The 21,002-nt window shown below is 38.5% G+C and overlaps 1 protein-coding gene across 1 annotated transcript in view; it reads right to left on the reverse strand.

Annotated features, from left to right (window-relative positions):
- LOC306800081 (myosin-IIIa-like) overlaps positions 1 to 21,002 on the reverse strand; it is a gene marked incomplete at its 3' end in the record, with an annotated part of 50,798 nt that overhangs the window by 22,427 nt on the left and 7,369 nt on the right. Inside the window, exons 8-15 of the mRNA XM_079301880.1 lie at positions 19,995 to 20,121; positions 19,056 to 19,266; positions 17,038 to 17,185; positions 9,691 to 9,844; positions 8,374 to 8,462; positions 6,532 to 6,661; positions 4,096 to 4,175; positions 256 to 461 (exon numbers count right to left, since the gene is read on the reverse strand). Of these exons, the coding sequence (XP_079158006.1) occupies positions 256 to 461; positions 4,096 to 4,175; positions 6,532 to 6,661; positions 8,374 to 8,462; positions 9,691 to 9,844; positions 17,038 to 17,185; positions 19,056 to 19,266; positions 19,995 to 20,121 (1,145 nt within the window). The remainder of the gene's footprint in view (positions 1 to 255; positions 462 to 4,095; positions 4,176 to 6,531; positions 6,662 to 8,373; positions 8,463 to 9,690; positions 9,845 to 17,037; positions 17,186 to 19,055; positions 19,267 to 19,994; positions 20,122 to 21,002) is intronic.

Consider the following 21,002-nt stretch of genomic DNA (forward strand, 5'->3'; position numbering starts at 1 on the left):
GCAAGTAAATTTTTACCCAAATGCTCGGAGAACCTGAAAAATCGTCTTGGGATTCATCATCTTTCCCCACCCACCATAAACAGGTCACTAATCTTGTGCCTGAACTACTCTTGGTCATCCAGTCTATAACCTTCTTTGTCACAGGAAATGTCTTTGTAATTTTTTTCAAAGACCACGCCAAAAGCACTGCTGGTGCTTAACCAGAACTGCATGGCAATAGGAGGAGAGAAAGGAGCTTCCTCAGGTGGCTGTTACCGTTTTATGAAGTTGGCGAAGAGTATGCGATGTGAATAGCCCTGTCTTCGGATCCGCGCCGTCTCCAGAATCCCCGTGTAGCGCAGCTGAACCAACACCTTCTCCTTGTCAAACTTGTTCGCCTGCCGGTCGTTGTTTGGCTTGATGCACCTGACAAAATGAGGCTGGCCAACAACCATTTTGGATAACAAATCCATCAGGGAATACTGCAAAAAAGTAATGAGATCTGTCACCAGGATACTTATGAAACTCGTATGTTGGTCCATGTGTAGTTGAAATTTCATTTCACATGATCAGAATCATGTCCAAAACCATTTACATTTCTTTAAGCTGGTACTTTAAGAGTATGTGCAGTAAATGACCCAAAAATAATGCTAGCTTTTCTAACCTACTAGTATATACTACTTAAAGGAAACACTGATTCCAAATAAATGTACCAAATTTCATCCAGGACATTCTCACAGATTTCCATGGTGTCCAACATATGACAGAACACTTATACTCCTTTCTTTTATTTGTTTATCTTGGAGCTTTGTTAGGTAATTACAGCCATTTTTCTTTTTATTGTTGTTATCTATTTGAAGACCCTTGTTGACCCAGAGAGTAAATCATCCATCTATGGATGGGAAGTGGAACAGCAACAAGCCAGTAAATATTTCAGTTTTTCATTAGACTGGAGGAAACTAAGGCTACCCCATAAGAAGGGCTGGTTGAATCTCTCTGACCTTGGTGTGTCCTGTTCATTGTACAGACTGATGGTGATACCATAACTGCCCTGCCAAGAGGAAACTTCTGAGGAGGGCAAAGCTAGAAGATCACAACTCCAAAGTTTCATTTTTTCTACCTCACCAGAGTACCAGGCTAGCAGAGGGGATGCAGCCTGCACTCCCCGTGCAAGCTGAGGGGAATCTGACCGTAAACAATCTTGATTGGTGTTTTGAAAAATTGCTTCATAGGATGATCTTATTAAAACACAAATGAAGAGGCTCATTCCTCAAGATTCAACCTGACTCAACAGAAAGAGGCAGCCAGGAGGTAATGCAGCTCAGCAGTAGGTTGGTTCCATGAAACCAGTGTAGGACGTCAAGAGCCATATGTTTCCTATTAAAATGTGCAATTCCATTCTGGACAGAAGCTGCACCATGCAGCAAAGTGCTTAATTAGCTCCATCACCAGTGTGCCAACTGAACACAAACAAGTAGGACACGCTAATGGATATCTTTTTTTCCATGCAGTCTGAGGTGACATATGCTTTTCTCAGTCACCCATAGATTTCTGTGTAGGAATAAACCAGTGGGGCTGAAGGTGCATTTTCATTTAAGAGCATTAGCTATCATGATCTGAGCAAGGATTTCCACTACAGAAAATAGTATCAGGAAAGCGTAAACATAATTAACTCATTTGCAGCCTCTGATGCTAGAAGTGCTGATAATGCACTGAACTAGAGACAATAATTTGAATGAAATTCAGTATTTTTTTCCATCTCAAATATTCAAACAGTATATAGCTTTGGACCACCACGATACCTAAACCAAAATCATCCTTCACAGTCCACAAAGCTGTGCAACTATATCTAAAAAAAATTAGAGAGAACTGGCTCCTCATTGTTCTGACAGAAATGTAAATGAATTCTTACATGTCATAAAATCATAGAATATACTGACTTGGAAGGAACTCATCAGGACTGTCAAGTGCAACTCCTGGCCCTGCGCAGGACACGCCAAGAATCACAACATGTGCCTGACAGTATTGTCCAAATGCTCCTGGTATCCTGTCAGGCTTGCTGCTGTGACCATTTCCTATGAGAGTGGTTTCCAGGGCCCAACCCTCCTCTGGGTGAAGAACCTTTTCCTGATATCCACCATAAATCTCCCCTACTCAGCTTTGTGCCCTTCCTTTATGTCCTGTCACTGGTCATGAGAGTGAAGAGATCAGTGTCTGCCTCTTCTCCTTCCTTGTGAGGTTGTTGAAGGTCACAGTGAGCTCTCCTCTCAGTCTCCTCCAGGCTGGACAGACCAAGTGACTTCAGCTGCTTCTCACACAGACCACCCCCCAGACCCTTCACCATCCTCATGGCCCTCCTTTGGATGCTCTTTCTTGCTTTAATGTCTTTTTTCATACTGTGGCACCCAGAACTGCCCCCAGCCCTCGAGGTGAGGCTGCCCCAGAACAGAACAGAGCAGGACAATCCCCTCCCTTGCCCAGATATGCCTGATGCCCCCCAGGACAGGGCTGGCCCTCCTGGCTGCCAGGGCACTGCTGGCTCATGTTCAACTTGCCATGGACCAGGACCTCTAGGTCCCTTCATCTGGCACTGCTCACCAACCTCTCATTGCCCAGTCTCTACACACAACCAGGGTTGCCTCATCCCAGGTGCAGAATTTGGCAATTGTCTTTATGAAATATCATATAGTTGGTGATTGCCCAGCCCTCTGATTTGTTGAGGTCTCTCTGCAGGGCCTCTCTGCTCTCAAGGGAGTTGAAAGCTCCTCCCAATTTAGTGTCATCAGCAAACCTGGTATTCCTTTGAGCTGTGCACCCAATTCATCATGGACATCCCCTCAGCCACTTTATGGTTTGCTGGGAGACATGACTAAACAAGAGTTGGAAATTCAGAGCAGAACCAACTCTGTGACTGTGTGCCACTGCAGAGGATAGGATGCTCTTCAGTGCTATTTGCAATTTTAGGACCAGCAGCACAGCCAGTGCTTGGGAAGGTCCAGAGCACTGCTGAAGGAGCCACAGGCATGAACTCTGGACAGCCTCTGTGCAGTGACCATCAAGAACTTTCTCTGGAGCTCCTGCTTCCAATTAACTTTGCCCTCTTTCTTAAATTCTTAAAGAAATGCTGCACCACTAATGCCCAATCTCCCTTTATCTTCTTTGGTGGAAAAACAAGGAAGTGAAAGATTAATATTGATTATCATATATCATCATGACAACAATGTGGCTGCGTAATCAAGTACAGCTAAACACGAAACATCACAATCTCCTCAAGATACTTGTACTGCACAGACTTCTGCACCATATATGCAGTTCACAAACTCTAAATAGATCACTACTGACTCTGACTCAACAGGTGCATTTCAAAAAGTAAAATAATAAATATTTGTTGTACTCCAGAAATATTAAAAGATCTGATATCTTACTCTAAAATAAGAAGCAACTGTCTGTGTTTTCATGCTGGTTGTTTCTCTTGGATGATGCCCAGTATCTCCTGCTTCATTCTAAAAAGATGAAGGAAAAAAATTTACACTTTTTATCTCTACTTAGCCTGTAGTGCCTTTTGCAATGCCCCAAGAAAGCATCCCTTAGAGAACATAAATAATTTAAAAAGTATTCTAAACAGCAAAAGTTACAGCATGATCACTAGCACAAGCCAGTAACACCAATACTTTGCTTCACAATACACAAACATTCACAGAAAGGGCACAAGTTGGTAACAGAGCATCTAATAACTGCCACAAATAACCAGACAATTTCTGAGGTCCTGTCTGTTATTTCATCACTGCTAATTTGATAGTTCTCTAAGAAATGTGGCTATACTTCACAACAATATTTCAATTTCTCTTTTTGCTACAATAAAGGTGGGAAATAGTATTTTTTTTTCCCTGAAGTTGTTATAAAACTATAGCCAGAAAGAAGGGAAACGTTAGGTTTTTACCTCACGGAAGGAATATGAATTGCACAACACAAAGATATCCAGCTAAACAGAAAAGAAAATAGGAGAGGGAGAAAAACCAAGGAGGGGTTACTTGCTTACTTTCAATACCAAAACAACTACTGCCTTTCTAGTTTAAGTTAGGCTTCAATGCAGAATCAAAAAATCAGTTTTCTTACCTTTGTATGACTGATTGATTTTTGGGAGGTCCACATTTGATAACTGATTGTAGTTTTGCTTTTGGTGTGTGCCAGGTTACCTATTGGAAGATGACAGAAAGTAACTTACATCTCATCTAAACTAAGAACAATGCTGAACCACCTTATTCATGCCCCCACATGATTATAAAGGTCATTGACCTTTTCAGAGCACATCCTCATTTCCCCTATTAACCCTTGGGAGCTCTGAAGAAGTTGCATGAACATTATTATTTTTTTCTCCTTCAGCTCATACATCATCTACTAGATAAAAAAATAAACAGACTGCTGTAGAAGATAAGATAGATAAATATTAGAGCATCTATGTGGTTTTCCCCTAAGAATCTTATTGCACTATTCTAGTTCTAATGCTACATATTAGTTAAAGAAAAATGTGCTAATATCCTCTGGCCCTGAGGAAAAGAGACATGGCATAACCCAAGATTATACACCTAAATTCTACTCTTCACTACTCTTTCAATGCCCTGGTAAAAATAAGTTTGTACTTTTCCACAGAGTTTGCTGGAAACCATCACTGGCCTGTCCTTTCTCTGAAGAGTGGCTGGGTATTCCTGGGAGGCTACTAGCTGACATGGACCAAACTGTCCCAGGGAAGCATGCTAACCATCAATCAGAATGAGCAGCCCTGTAGGAATGTTTCAGCTACTGTTCTCTGGCTCTGTTTGGTTTGCTAGCACAGACAACATCTAAAGGCTCTAACTCTGCAATTCTAAGTCAAGAAACACCTTCATTATGATGACTTTGAAGGACTAGGTGCATTGGCATGCTTTACACAGGTCTTTTCAAGGAAAAATGAAAATTCTGATGAGCTTTCCATCATGTCTCTCTGTGTTGATAAACTCTAACCATTTCTGCATGCTGCCACTGCTTCTGCTAACAACATAACACCTCAGGGATCTCCCTCTCCACAGGGACAGTCTATCTGTGCTCAGCTGCTATCAGGAAGAGGTGGATAAGAGTTGGAATAACAGCTGCAAATATGTGTCATGGTAATGCATCTGGTATTATGTGATGATATCAAGGCCTAAGCTTCCCTGGGGTTCAGTTGAATATCACAGGGTGGGAAGGAAAAAGAGAGGATTACAGCTAACAGCTAACTTTAGCTATCTGAAAATGAGGTGTTTATAGGATCCCTGCTATATTCAGTGGAGAGAGACACCTTCAGAGATTTTTCCCATCCCAAGAGAAACACCTGAGAAAGGCAAGATGGATTGGACTTTGGGTAAACTTCTACAGTTATTCTGATTCTAGATAAATAGGATCAGAAACCTAACTTTTAGTTGGCTATAGCTGGATGGTTTGGGTCAGTTTTGCAATGCTAGAACAAGTGCTTCACAATATTTAACAAGAAGATTAAAGCAGCCTTCAGAGTTATCTTGCAAAACATTAAGACTAAGGATCAGTTCTTGGAACCATTTGGATGCTTACTTGGACCCTATGAAAATGATTGTTTAGTATATTAGCAGACATCAAGTCAAAAAGCTCAGGCAAGGGCATTGAGCTCTGTGCTTTCCCAGGAACACTCACTTAAAATAAAATTCCAAGAACAAATTTTGCATTCTATTAGCAAAGCTCCCTTTGTAAAAACGAAAGCCTTGCCAAAACCCCAGCCTCTGTAAGTCATGATAACATTTTCATTTCTATTAGGCTCTTCCAATTTAGCTTTTCTCTTCTGCTAGAAATATGTCTCCCATGTAGTTGTACAAGAAAGTAATGTTGTAAAGTACTTACTGTATGGCATCAATGCCATCACATAGGGAGTACTACAACACAATAACAAACTGGTTGTAAGGAGACTTACCCATCATCCTGTAGTGAAAGGTAGGACACTTTGCAAGAACATAGTCCAAATAAGGTGAAATTTTGGAGTAATTTCTGTAGAGCTAGTTTTATTCCTCCACCTCTACCTATGAATTTTTTATAAAGAGCTTACTACAAAGACCCTATCAGTTATCTATTGTAAAGAACCCTAAGACTGAAAATAGAGGAGTGACTTCTCAGTCTCTGCAGCAGATATTAGGAGCTCCAACCTTTGTTCTCTATCACTTAGAGATAGATTACCTGAGGCAATTTACATATGCCCTGTCCAAAACAGGCCAGTGACTTACCTGATCATTCCTGTTCAGTCCTCAACTGAAGAGATGCACTCCACTCCCTGTCTTGATGCCCTACCCGGAACACAGGACCCCAAAACAAGTCTCTGCCACTTCCTTGGTACTTGACCAGACCAATCCCTCCCCTGCAGCTTGAGATGGCTGTGGCTCCATTCAGCATAGATTCCATGTTGGAAAGTGAAGCCATAAGGTGTATAATGTCATCAATAAGTGGTCATATGAAACTTAGAAGTGGTCACCATGAAGGCTGGAGAAAACTAAGAAGATCACCACAAAGCAATACCTGTTTTTGTGAGAGGGTGAGTTACCAGCTGTCGCGTCAGGTTGTTTTCAGATGATCGCAGCAGCAGCACAATATCAGCTGGCAGAGTATCTCTATTTTTGGCTAGGAATCCACTTGCATTATATAGTACCTGTTTAAAAAGTGCATTTATGCATCTTCTTGGGTTTTGAAAAGTAATTGTAAACTTAGGCTTTCTGGAACAGGCCTTTTACTGTCTCAAGATACACAAACAGTTTTTCAGCCATGAGTCTCACTCCCACTTCTAGTCCCTTTTTTTTTGATCACTGGAAGTTCTACCATTTCAATACTGAGATATGATGCAAATCACTAAAAGAAAAATCTATCATTCCAAAGGAACTTAAGACATTTATTTTTCCTAATGCAGGTAGTGGTTTTAACCCATGTGGATCTATGACCAGGACAAGTGTATTGCAGTCCTTCTTTACACCTATACATGTGCTCATCCACAATTAACAATGCACTTGATTTCAACCCCATCCCACAGGATTATCCACATGACTCTACAATCTTTCTGTGTTATTCATATTATGCTGTATTGGACCCAGGATTTAACACTCTTCCTAGGGATCTCTGTATTAATCGTAGAGAAAGTTTGCAGAATCACAAGCTGCATATTGGCAATTGAAATCTCTCTAAAAATTCCAGGAATGGTGTACCTAATTCAAAATATAAGTTCAGGGTTCTATCTTGATAGTCTAAAGCATTCACAAGGATTCTTGGCCTGTCCAGAAGGGTAGAAGATACTGGACTCATAATTTAGAAAAACCCATCACAAAACAACTCAGCAACTGTCTTAAATTATGAAAAAGATTTGTAAAGAAAGAAGAAATAAATTGTTTTCCAGTTCCACAGTAAACTGGACTAGGCATAATGAAAATACATGGCAGAGTAGACACATAAGTTAGACAGCAGAATAAACTTCCTAATGAAAGAATTTGTTGAACACTGATGGGGCAGTGGTGTAATTCCCCATCTTCAGTGGCTGGTAACAGGAATGGTAGAGGGAGAACTGGCTTTCCACTCCTTGCAGTGTGTTATCCTATGTTGGTAAGGTGCAACTCAGCTGGAGATGAGGTTCAGAGGAGTTACAAGCGGGTCTTTGCAGTAGGCTGCCTTACATAAGGGGTAAGGTATTTTCCATCAGCTGATGGGCAGTATTTGTCCATTCCCAGGCCAGCTGCTCTAGCACCACACAGACCAACATGGTTTCCCATGTGAGATATCAGTGCTCACTCTGAACCCTTTAAAAGAGCTCAGAAGGAAGGGGAGCTCCTGCTTTCCCAAGGGAAGGTTCAGGAGTGCAGTGCCATCCTGCTGCAGTGCAACAGCAGCTCCTCCTGTGCTTGCACAGCAGGTGCAGGCAGTCACCCCATGAGGGAAGGAAGGATGCTGCTCACTGAATGAAGCAGGGCCTGCACTCTCTGTCTGGCTGATGACAAAGTACAGAACTAAGAAAGGCTGATGGTGTGCACAAGAGAAAGAATGGTTAGAAAAAGTGAGAACAGGCATGGTGCAGGACTTTGAGGAACTAAAGGGAAGAGCAGTGAGTTGCACTACATATCCAGTTATGTTTTGGGTCTTCTAGAATACAGTCAGTTTATTTACCTGGTGACATTTAAGAAAAATACATTCCTGCTATTGTTTTTTTTTTTTAATGAGGGATAGTAACTTTTCATTTTACTTTTGGTATGTAAGGCACTACCAACATTCTCATGTCTGGCCTGAAGAGACAACTGTTGAGAACCAACCCAGCTAACCTCTTCTACTTCCTTCCAGCCCTACCATTCCACAATCCCCAACTAACATCATCAGGTGTCTTACCTTTCCTGCATAATGATAAATTCCAAAGGTTAGATCTACTCTTTTTGGTCTCCAAAAATATTTTGATTTCAAATTATCTTCAAATTTTTCTGAAAGGAAAGACATAGCTTATCTTACTGGAGTTACTGTAGAATTATTCTTTTCTGAAGCTCCCTTCTAGGATGTTTCCTGACCTCTCAGCAAATGCAGAGGCACAAAACAGACACTGATGTTTTCAAGAACAGAGATACCATAATGGTCTTGTTACAAAAGACACTGGATAGAGAATATGGGAGTTTTTGAACAAGTTACTTACTTTGTTCCAATTTTTTAATGTGTGACCTCATGGAACCACAGAATCATTAAGGTGGGAAAAGATGTCTAGGAAAATTGAGACCAACCCTTAACCCAGCGCCACTTTGTTTACCACCAAACCATGTCCCCAGGTGCCACATCCACATGTGATTTAAACATTTCCAGGACTTGCCTTTCCAAGTTTTTGATCTAAAAATATGAAACAATACAGAAATCTTCCCTAAGGGTTCCTTGAGGAGTTGTGAGGAAACATTTACTGATTGATTGATTGATTGATTGAGTGCTTCCATACTGTAGACTAAAAAGCATGAGGATAAAAGGACAACAAGTTCATATAATTGCTTTAACATCACATGGGCATCGTTACTGGACACTATTAGGTTTTCTGATTGGATATTGGTTAAAACTCTAGTCTGACACTTTGCACATACAAAAATGAATAAAACCAGGATTTATCTGTACAGAAAAACCACTGAAATGATGAAGTCCATGGTAATTACAGCTACTCAACAGTACTGAAATATACAGGATCTGAATAACAATGACGTTAGGTGTTTTAATTTTAATTTGTGAATAGAAAACACCCAGAGAGCATAATTTGTTGAAAGGCACTGAAGTGTGTTTGCAATCATTATTCTTAAAAAGCATTAAACTTCTTGCTCAGATATACTGCTCATCAAAAATCTCAGAGCTCAACACGACTAAACTCTGCAAAGTGTTCTTCGTCTATGAACCTTGAGTTTTGATTCAGTTTCATCTTTACTTTTCATGCTCTGGAGTGAAAAATTCCTGAAGGCAGGAGAATTGAAACTTGGATCAGCAGCTTAGGTTCATTTGTACTCTTGATGTTTCTCTGTTATCTTCAAGGACACAACCATCCCAGCATGCATGTCTCCCTCAAACATACTAACTGAAATGGGGGCTCACTAAAAGCATAACTAGCATGTAGTTATAACTTTACATGCCGCACAGAAACCAAACAGAAGACAAGCTGTAAAACTGTGAAATTTATCATTTACTTACCTACAAGTGTCTGATCTGTTGCTTGTGGGAATCGACTTTCCTCATCCAGCAGAGACAACAAACCCATTGGTTTCTGCAGGAACATATCCAGGAGGGGCCTGTTGTCCTCGTATTCTATAACTCTTGCATCAACACCTTCGTAAAGGTATTCATTCTGCAGCAAGAAACAGAAGGCATGCTTTGTCTTTGTATACAGAACCACTCCAGAACACAATACACAAACTGTCAATTGTAACAAATTAAAACTACATTGAGAAAGTATGCCTCAGGGCTAAAGACATCAAGGTATTGCAGAAACAAATGTCAGCTGGGATTTTGGCTTTGAATATGTAAGTTCAATATTCCTATGGCATATCTGGTAAAGTAAGATACTTTACAGGAATAGCAAGAATTAAAGAAACAGAGTTAAAGAAGATAAAGTATATTGTTTGCAAATAGAGACCTTGGGGTCTATTTATTTTCTTGGACTGAAATGTAGAAAATTTCTTAACCATTCAGATCTATATTTACATCCCAATTCATTGCTCAGATATAAGTGATAGCTAAGATTGACAAACGTGACTACAGGTTCCATTGGCTTTACATGTTTCATCACCTTCCTCAAATACCTGGAAAAATTCTTGTGTGGAGAAGAAAAGTGCAAATACTTCCTAAAAATTTAAGAATTTTTCCTTTGTGCTTCCTAAGAATTAAATAAATTGCCTCTGATTTGCCTCTAACACATTTTCACTCCTTTTAAGGAACCAGGGAAAGGTATTCCCCAAGATTTAAGAACAACAGAAAAGCTGGTAAGGTGGACTTCTTTGTTTGCTTTTTTTTTGTTTGGTTTGGTCTGTCTGGTTTTCTCCTGAAGACTGCAAATATCTCTGGACTCCTCCCAGACTAATAAAAAACAAATAACAAATGTGTCTACAGTGTGTTGCGATGGTTTTATCTTGAATATAATTTAGATTATAGCCAGAGAACACAAGAATGACCTCCCTTAATCCTTTAGCAAGGCAGAGGACAGCAGTACCAAGAGAAGATTGCTCTAGGGACTGCCACCCCCCCAGTTTTTTGCTTGCATTAGGTAAAGCAGTAGCAATTATCTACTACACAATGCTCCTGTTTGTGCCAGGGCTGCCTTCTGTCCTGTGCAGGCTGTACTGGGAAACACAGAGCTTTTGGTCTACTTTAAAAATCCTCCTTCTGACAAAGGATAGGACTTTATAAGTGTTGTATTCATGTATGGTGTTAACATCACAGTTTTGCCATTAGAATTCATTGTGAGAAGAGTGTCACAAAAATGAATGATGACTAATATTAATGAGTTCACAGACCTCTAACCTTGGAAGACCTCTCCTGAAGTGTCATTGACTTGAGTCTAAATGAGTGAAGAAGGCAACATATTGAGCATTTAAAAAAGAAGTTCACTTTCATATACAACAGAAAAGCACCTATTTCATACCTCTTAATCTCAGAAAAACAGCAAAAGTCATAAAATCAGTAAGACTAGTATGGCACAAATAAAAATCAGCTGATCCATTTGAAAGAGGACATGAAACAGATACCTAAACCCTTCCAGTATCCAGATTGATGTAATTTCCCAGGACACTCTTCACACTAAGGACAGGTTATAATTCAGTTTATATGCCATACAAGGGTGCAATCAGTAAGAATCTTGCCTACAGCCCTATGAGGGCTCCTCATTTGAGACAAGTAACATTAACCTCGTTTGTGTCTCCCCTGAAGCAGTGGACAGGGGAGTTTTGCTTTTTATTTTAATCAACGACCTGAATAGCAGGATAAGACAGGAGAGTAATAAATGTATCACTGATATAGGTGAGAAGTTAATTATATACCTGTAGGAGCAGGTGGCAGAAAGGCAGAAAGTCTGTGTTATCTCCCAGAGATAACATGGGAGTAGGGACAGTTTAACTGAGGGCTCCAGCTGCACTGACACACAGATGTTCATGGAACCAGCTGTTACTGCTTAGGATTATCTGGAGTACTCTTATCAAGGGAGCAAGGGGAAGAGACTGCTCAGGATGGATCTATCAGAGGACAATGTTTCTGTGGCATTCAGAGATCCTCAAACAAGCTCTCACAACCAACCTGTCTGATCATAAACCTTTTCCAGCTTCAAATGCTTCTGAGAGAGGCTGGGTTAGAGAGCTGATAAAAGTGCTCCCCTTGAAAAAGAAAGGAACTCTTAGTCACTGTACTACTGTGCTACAAGAGCAGCATCTGCTCCCCTCCCTGCCCTGGCAGCACACAGAGCCTGAGCTCCAACCTGCAGTGCATTGACCCCTCAGTTTGTGTCCTTTGTCTCCACAACTGAACGAGGGTCAGCCCTGGCATTTGGTAATGCTGCCACCCCCCCAGCAGGATATGAGGAATTCACTCCATCACTTCCCACGGGCTGCTGAAGGACAACTGATGACCAAGCCAGGCACCACTGTGACAGATGACTCAGAAATGACACTGTACTACATTTTCTGAGGCACTGCTGGTTTCAATTGCATCATTAGGACACAAGCAGCAAAAATAAAAGCTTTAACGATGGACATCATAAAAATGAAATGAAATAGGTCTTATTTGAATTAGTAAGATGAATCAGCCACAGGATTTTGTAATCCCCCATGATGTTTTATGACAAGAAAGCTCCTCAAAAAAGCTACTTATTGAAATTCTAAAGCAGAATCCATTAGAAAGTATTCCTGTGGATGGGATGTCAAAAGGAGTAATTGAGTTACACTATTAATTGGGTTCCCATCTCATCTTAGTATTACATGGTATCTTTCCTATGATCAAAACTATGTAACATTAGCTTGTACCACTTGGTTTCAATGGTAACAAAATAATTACTAAATGCATTAAGAAATGGTCTTCACATTTAATAAAGTAATGCCATCTTGCTCAGTACATTTTATGATGACACTTTGGTTTAAATGGGGACACCAGAGACTTATTCAGAAGGAGCTGTTTCCAGCTGAAACTAGAAGATTAAATTGTCATGAGAATGTAAAATAAACACTGCATACATTTAATGCAAAAAGCTTCATCCTTCCAACTGACTGCAAACTTGCTACCTCCCAAAATGTTTTAGCTATCTGCCATTACACTTTTTACTTCTTATGGGGGAATGACAAATGAGAAAGGAATGGGAAGGGTGTCTTGCTGGACAACATGACCTGCAGATCATGGAGCTGACAGAAATTAACTTACATCAGTATCTAACAGGCAAGAGGAAAACCTTGAAGGACAGGACTGAAGGTCCAAAAGTTCTGCTTTACTTTATATTAACCAAAAACCCCCCCCCCCCTTGTGCTAGCAAAACTAAAAGCAGTGACTAAGCTGAGAGGCCACATTCTCTCCCCAGTCAGTAGAGATAGGGATATATCTATTTGTCTCCATTGACTATTGGGAATTTATACTATCTGTATCTTAAACTATATACCCACTTCAGTCTTTCTGTTAAATTAGTGAAAGGAGGTGGCATCCAGGCCTAAAATTCTTTATTCTCAAATGCAAACTTAAGTCAACAATAAAGAAGAAATTCTCCTAATTTTGACTTGAGTTCTCCATGTTGGCCCACAGACACTCCACTCTAGCTGACACCCTGAGCCTCAGGTTGTGAAAGTACCATTGCTCCTTTTTTTACACCCCTGCCACTGCTGTGGCCTTTTTTTTTTTTGTAGACCACACTTCCAAGGAAAGCAAAACTGTGAACACTTTTCAGATTCAGATACAGAAAAGGGACCACTGACAATGAGAAAACAACGTCACCTGCAACACTGGAAGTACAATTCAACCTTTTGAGTGTATTTACTACTTGGTTCATTGGTCAAGTTGCCAAAATATGATTCACCTTCTCTCATGACATAATCACTACTTAGTAGGTGAACATGAGTTAATGATGAACTAAACTATTATCAACTGATTTAGGCCTCAACATCCCACTAGATATGTGAAATTTTATCAAATTGCATGTGATATGTGAACAGGGCAAAACAGGGATGGAAAAGCAATGTATCTGTGCATTTTACATCTCTCAAGGGAAGTGTAACAGAATTTAAGTTCTTCAGTCTTCCTTGGGTAGCTCTACAGGGCTCAATGCAGTTCTGTGTTACAGATTTCTAAGGTAGCACAGGGCAATCTGAGATGACTGTCTGGCACTGCACAGGGCTGTGAAGAGACTAGTCTGGGTCCCCAGTGACAGGACAGCTCCAGCAGCACAACAGTCAGGGCTACTGGAAAGGTCTTGGAGACTTCTCCTAAACACAACTTTGGTCTTTTAGAGCCTATGACACAAACCCTTGTGTATAAAACCATTTGTAATGTCAGGCAGCTACATCAGCAAAAGGCAGAAGTCATCCTAATGTTTGTTTTTTACCTAAGTGATTATTTTTATTTTAATTTACAACTGAAGTACATTACTGGTGTCAACACATGAGAGTCCTTACAGTGAACAGAAAAGATTCTGAAGCCACCTGGTTTCTCAAAGGCTGTTTTTGTGATGTAAAACTTGGACAGTCATGTAATAAATAAGTGAAAAGTGATGTCTTACAATGACTATGAATCATACCACAAATCATTCTGTGCCATTGGTCGTAATGCAGAATAACACAATTCTCATTTGCCATCTCTGAAAGGAGGAGATTTACACCCACACTTACATGAACTTAATCTATATAACTCCTTCTGCACTGCTGTAGTAATATCTTTGGAGACTGCTACAAGATAATGGAGTTTGATATAATCTGATGTAGTGGTTTGATGTAAATTAAGGTAGACAGCCACTTGGTTGGTATTTCAGACTGGATGTGGACACTTGTAATAGAAATATTAGGACTGGTACAAATGAAATATGAATGGGAATGTGCATATAAGCACCAGAAAAAAATAGTCTTAAAATAATAGCTGTGTTATGGCCTGTAATTTGAATGAAGAACATTTGACGATAACAATAAAACTGAGGAAAGAGTTTCTAGCATCAAGAACAGAAGGCCTTCACTTACTTAAAAACACAGTGCAGAGAGTTAATGAGCAGAACACCCTGTAAACCCGACAGCAGGAGCATGACTGTGAGGTTATAGCACATCACACACAATTTTCTATGAGCCCACCAAGGATATGGACTGTAGGCATAAAAAATGTATATATTCCAAACAAGAAAAGCCAGATAATGACCTTGCCTAAAGATTGCAGATGCTGAAGTAGATAAGGGTTTGAGGCAAAGAACAATTGCTAAAGGCTGCGAAATATATATCCAAAAGCTATTTCAGCAAGAAGAACCTAATAGACACGATGAAGACTTGCCAGCTGGTGTCTATTATTCTATATGTCACTCACAAATTTTCTTGGCCAGACCATTTGAACACACACCCACCTACCCACACAAGCCATGGTGCATTCTATGTATCTGTGAGTCAATGAAATCTATGAGAGAGAGAATGGAAATGGGTAAAATTGATATACTTAGAGATTCTGTAAATAAAGATTACCTTCCCCTTCCACAGAGTCTGCACTAATTTCCACAGGGGAAAATGGGCAAACTGTATATTGTCAAAATAAGAAGATAATTTTTCGTCTCATCTGTTCAGTAGCAGAATAAACACACTCTCACCATGGTGCAGCAAGGCATAAGCTAGAGAGCAAACTGTTCCTACTGCCTGATGACACCACAAACCCCTGCATTAATATAGATCTGGCCAAAAAGTTCTGTAATAGGATACCTAGAAACAAGTAAAGACAGATTACAATGAACTTGACTAATTAAAAAAGGAGGAATATTAAGACAATATTTGGGTGTACAGGAATAGGGCTAGGGAAGCCAAGACACTCCCTCAGCAGCAAAAGGCAACTAGGGAGAATGTGATCCTGCTGCTGAACAAGTTTGTGGATGACATGGAAAAAGCTGAGATATTCAATGCCTTCTTTGCAGTGGCCATGACTGATAATCCCAGGTCCCTGAGACCAGGGGAGAAGTCTGGAGCAAGAAAGACTTAAATTTAGCATGGGAGGATTAAGTTAGTGAACATTTAAGCAAAGAGGACATATGCAATTCCATGAGACCTGGTCAGTGCCTGAATTGGACAAGAATAAATATTGTTGCTGCAGTCTGTGCTATTTCTGTCTCCCAACTGTTAGAAACAGAAGCCCAGAAGTGCCCTTCTTTTGTGAATTTGTGTACTTTGGAAAGAAGATGCCTAAGTAATTATAGTAGATCTAGCTAAATATTCTCTGGCTTTTAGATGATATTAAAACCAAGGAAACACTTGTGTTGATAATCTTGAACATATATTTATAAAAACAACTACAAGATACAAATCTGCAAGACTACAGTTCCTGTAATAATTGGGAGAAGGATAAAACATTCAGCCATAAAAAAAATTGTCATATTACACATAAATATATACACCTCTAGACAGACACATGCATGTACAAGCATGTACACACCTGCATACATGGACACATTCCAAAATTGTATCTGCCTTGCCCTTAAAACAAACAGTGATTAACACTGACAAAAGACTGTTTCTACTGACAATTAAAATTACCATTCAGGAGAATTTTCATCCATGCATCATAAACACCAATAATTTCAGCAAAACAGAAAAAATATAATTTCAAACCTATGGTTTGCACTCCAACTGTTCTGCCATAGAGAATTCTGAAATATTTCCATTTTCAGTAAGATAATATTTTTTTCCTGGACATGTTATTTCTTCAAATAAAAATATTGAATAATGATTTAATGGTGGTTAATTTAATTTAATTCTCCTGGAATTATTTACAAAGTTGAGATGATTTTTTTGAGGTTTTTCCCTCTTCTCTTCAAATTCATAAACTTTATATTTACAGTGCTATTCCTTTTCTCTGCTTTAAAATCAATTATTTAGATTAAACCTGTATTTAGCTGAGATAATCTAGTTTCTCAAGAAGAACAAAATAATTGTGAGATTTGCAGTTTTAATAATGAAATCTCAGTGTTCATTAAGCTTATTAGTAAACTATTATGAACACTGCACTTTCAAAATTTTGTTGCCACTCATTTACTTTTTTTTCTAGAGAACCATACCTTACAAAACTCATTATTCCTCAAGAAAACAACATTGCATTTGCATCAATCAGATTAGCACAGTGTTATGTTGCTTAGTTACTGTAAATTTCAAGTTTAATGCATTTTATGTAGGCATTTTACTTGCAAATAGCAAGCACTGCTTCATGGAAAACATACTCAAAAAACCTTTTTTATAATCTGCTATTTAAAAGCTATTATGGAGAAGGAACAATGTAGTTTCTTGAGACAAGGTTTTATATGTTCAGTAATACTAAATGTTCATCAAAATAACCAGCAAATACCTGTTCCCAGGCAAAGACATGTTGATTGAAGTAGAACTGAATTTGTTCATTGGCAATGTTGATACACAGTTGTTCAAAAGAATTTTTTTTGAAATTCTCAAAGCCAAAGATGTCGAGAATTCCAATATTCAAGCCATCATCATTTTCACTGCAAAGATGAAATATACTTTTCACTGTTCTATCTTTATTTTACATTAACTATCTTCATTACTATTTCACAAGAGGAAATCATGGGCCAAATCTGTACACCAGTTACACAGGATAAGTTTTGCTGTACCAGATATCTCTTAAAATGACAATAATTGTTAGTTTGAAATACATAAATGCTGATCAATTCAAAGATTACTGCAATGCAGACCAGATCTACTGAATCACACAACAACCAAGTCAACTGATAAGTGAATATGGGATTTACAATTTTATTCTTACACTAATATTTGTAAGTAATTATTTTAAGAAACACTCGACAGTACAGAAAGAACAGGGTTTTTTTTGTTTCTCTTGTAATAACAAAGGCTTTACTCATCAGCATCCTGAAATTAAAGACTGTTGTCATTAAGTATTATTTCTTCATATAATTTACTCATAACAATTAAAATTTCTTCGTTTAACATTAAAGTAAAAAGAATGACTATCTAGACCTTTTATGCAGCTGAATAACTACTTTATGCACTGAGATGTGGCATGAATTTAAATTACCAATTAAATTCCAGAGAAGCACTGGAAAAACTTTGGTTTGATATTTTAAGTAGAGCATACTGAAGATATGTGATCACTTCTGCAACTGGAAAAAACTCTAATATTTATTTGCTGAAGCAAGAACTTAAAGGGATATATTTTTATAAAATACTGAGGCTGACATTAGTGTCTTTTCTAGGCAAGTAAAATATAAATCCCATTTTTCCTATAAAACTTATTTGGTGACCTATCTGTAACCATTTTAAAAATAAATATTTAGGAAATCAGAAATTAAGAATCAGACTCAAGACACTCATGAATAGTATGAATAGTACTTAAACCTCTTTGTGAAGTACATCTCAAAAAAGAAAGCGTTTCATTGTGGAGGGATCTGAATTTAGGGACTATTTAATCTGTCTCAAAATTAGATTTTTGATGACTAGACTGCTAGAATTTATTTTAGCATTCCTTTTAGGATTCCTTTTCAGAGCTAACTACATAAAATAGAAAATGCAAATTATTTTACTTTCACAAAATCAAACAAAAGTTGTTTGTTTTTTTTTTTAAGTGAGCATTTCAGGATGAATTTTCTCCCTCCTCACCATCATAGTAAGTAAGCATTCAGTTTGAAAAGGGCTCTGTGACAGACAGGTGAGAGAGGCACACAGGCTAGAAATGCTGCCCCAACTATCATGGATTTTATCCTATCATTTACTGATTAAAGTTCTGTTTGTTGTTCCTCTGCTGTAACCAAATACTTAAAAGTTTATACAAATTTCAGGATTGCAACCTTTGCTCTCTGATGTTTAAGAAGAAAAATTCCAGGTAATTCAGATCTGCAAACCAAAGCTATTTGTTATTGATATGGCATTTAAAATGTCACCTTGTAAGTGGAAAGTGGACAATACCTTCAGTAAATGTGTTTGAAAACTATTCCCACACATACATGAAACCTTGCTCATAACAACAGTGACAAAAGCAACAGCATCAGTGTAAATAAGAGCAGAATTTGACCTATGTAATCAACATGATGAATATAAAATGTTTATATCAAAATACAAAAGAAAAAGGGTTAAAAGTGAAAAGGGTTAAAAATACAAATGAAGAAGTGAGGGTTAAATGAGTACAGAGCAACAGGAAAACAGCAGATGCTTTTGCCAACTATACCTACTGTATTTTCACTTTATACTATGAACAGCACAAACCATTTTTGACATGGTGGGATCATAAACAAAAACACGGCAAAGAAAAAGAATTTGCCTACACTAAACACTCTAATGTAAGATAGTCATTATTCTCTCAGAAAAAATATCTCTTTATTCTGCAAAATCTCCTTTTACCTCAGATGTTTGTCAGGTTTGAGTAAGGTGTTGATGCGATTGACAATCCAGCTGAAGAGGCGCCCGTACAGTGCTTTGGCCATGGCATCTCTGACATCAGTGGCTTTTTCCACTGTGTTGGGACGAATAATTGTTTCTCCTCGAGTCACTACACAGTGAGAGGTGAGGGCTTCTTGCAGCTCATCTGCCTGAATACACAGCAGGGATGCACCTGGGAAGCAAGGTCACAGGCATAGCTCAGAGACACACTTTGGAAGGTGACTCTGTAAGAAGTACCTAAGTAGTGAGGTGTGAATGCCCCTCTCAGTTATAACATTCAAGTCACTGCAGTTCTCCTTTTGCTCCAAAAGAGGGGTGCTTCTTTCCCAGTCCCACAATATTTTTCTATGGCTAGAAAACATGCAAGAAGATTGTGTGAAGACTTCGTTATCTCCCCAGGTGTAATTACTGAGAAAGTGCAGCAAATTCCTGGATAATCTTTGCCCCTTTGCCTCCTGTACCTCCCAGCAGCTTATAATGTAAGGCATCCCTTCCAAGGAATTAGTGAGCTGTATTTCCACAGGCACTTGTGGAAAACAAGTAATGAGCAGCTGAGAAAGAAACTGGGAGAAAAATTATTCAATGTGTTAATGAGGTTCTCCATCAAATGTTCAAATAACTTTGGAAAAATTCCAAAGATTTTTTCAGGCATCTGCATTATTAGTCATGTTTCCTGTATGCCAGTGAAATGGTTAGTCAAATAAATGCATAATATGGAAATTTTTTTTCTTTTTTGCATTTGAATTCAGGTGGGCTTAGAACTAATCTATCTTCCGTTTTTAATTATTCTCGCAAAATTTCCATGTGAAAACAGTTTTCATTGATACCTCTCTTACAATAAAATAAATTTGCTTGAGAACAGCAAAGAAAAAAACATTAAATCAAGAAAAAACTACTCACAGTTCTCAAGGGCCACTGGATTGGAAATGTTGCTCTTGTCAATCATATGTTCAGATACTACTGCAGAAAATTCAATGTTACCCACATTTAAAATGGCAGCCAGGACACTGTACACACTTCCAAGTTCCTGAAAAGTATATTAAAAATGCAGTAATCAGTAGCCAGGTAATTTGCCTCTGCGGTTTGTGTGATGGGCATATGTGTGTGTGTTTTTCCTGCTGTTTGCCACGTGCCCACTACTTTTAGGAGTGCTGTTCTCAACAATTATTCCTATTCTGTATTTAGGAAAGTGTTTCAAGAGTAAGACAGTCAAAGAGGGTAACAAACCATAGCCTAACCTCTCTTCCATACTTGTTGACAGGACAGGATAGACATGAAGTAGGAAAAGCAAAAACAGTGGTGTGCAAACCCTCTTACACAGAAAAAATTCAGAGGTTATTTCCATTTACCTTTCACTGTGTCTGCAGGTGCAAACATGTCTAAAGATTTAATACTTAGATATACAATAATATAAAAAAATCTGCATTTATGTTTCTCGCATCATGGAAACAAAGGTACTCCAAATAATAGGTCTATATCATCTCCCACCAATGTTATCAAAAAAAGTTTCACTGGGAGAAGAGGGAGGCCTCACATCTCTGATCTGGCAAAGCATTTAGCCTTCAAAATATCAGTTAGGAACTCACCAAAGCATCTTAATATGGACTTGGCTTAAAAAAATTTAGATTTCACATTATTTAAGAGGTTCAGCCATGGTTTAGTTGATAAGTGGTGTTAGCTCATAAGTTGGACTTGATGATCTCAAAGGTCTTTTCCAACCTAGTTCATTCTGTGATTCTGTGAAAAGGGACTCTATCTTGAAAAAGGCTGTTATTACCCTGGACAGTGAAGTGATATAAAGAGTAAATTAAGTACCTATACATGAATACATAAATTCCAAATAATATTTGGAATTAGTAAAATAATGTTTTCATTACAGATTGGATTTAGATTTTAACTGCAAATTTT

Source organism: Erithacus rubecula, assembly GCF_903797595.1.
Source record: "Erithacus rubecula genome assembly, chromosome: 3".
Classification (NCBI taxonomy): domain Eukaryota; kingdom Metazoa; phylum Chordata; class Aves; order Passeriformes; family Muscicapidae; genus Erithacus; species Erithacus rubecula.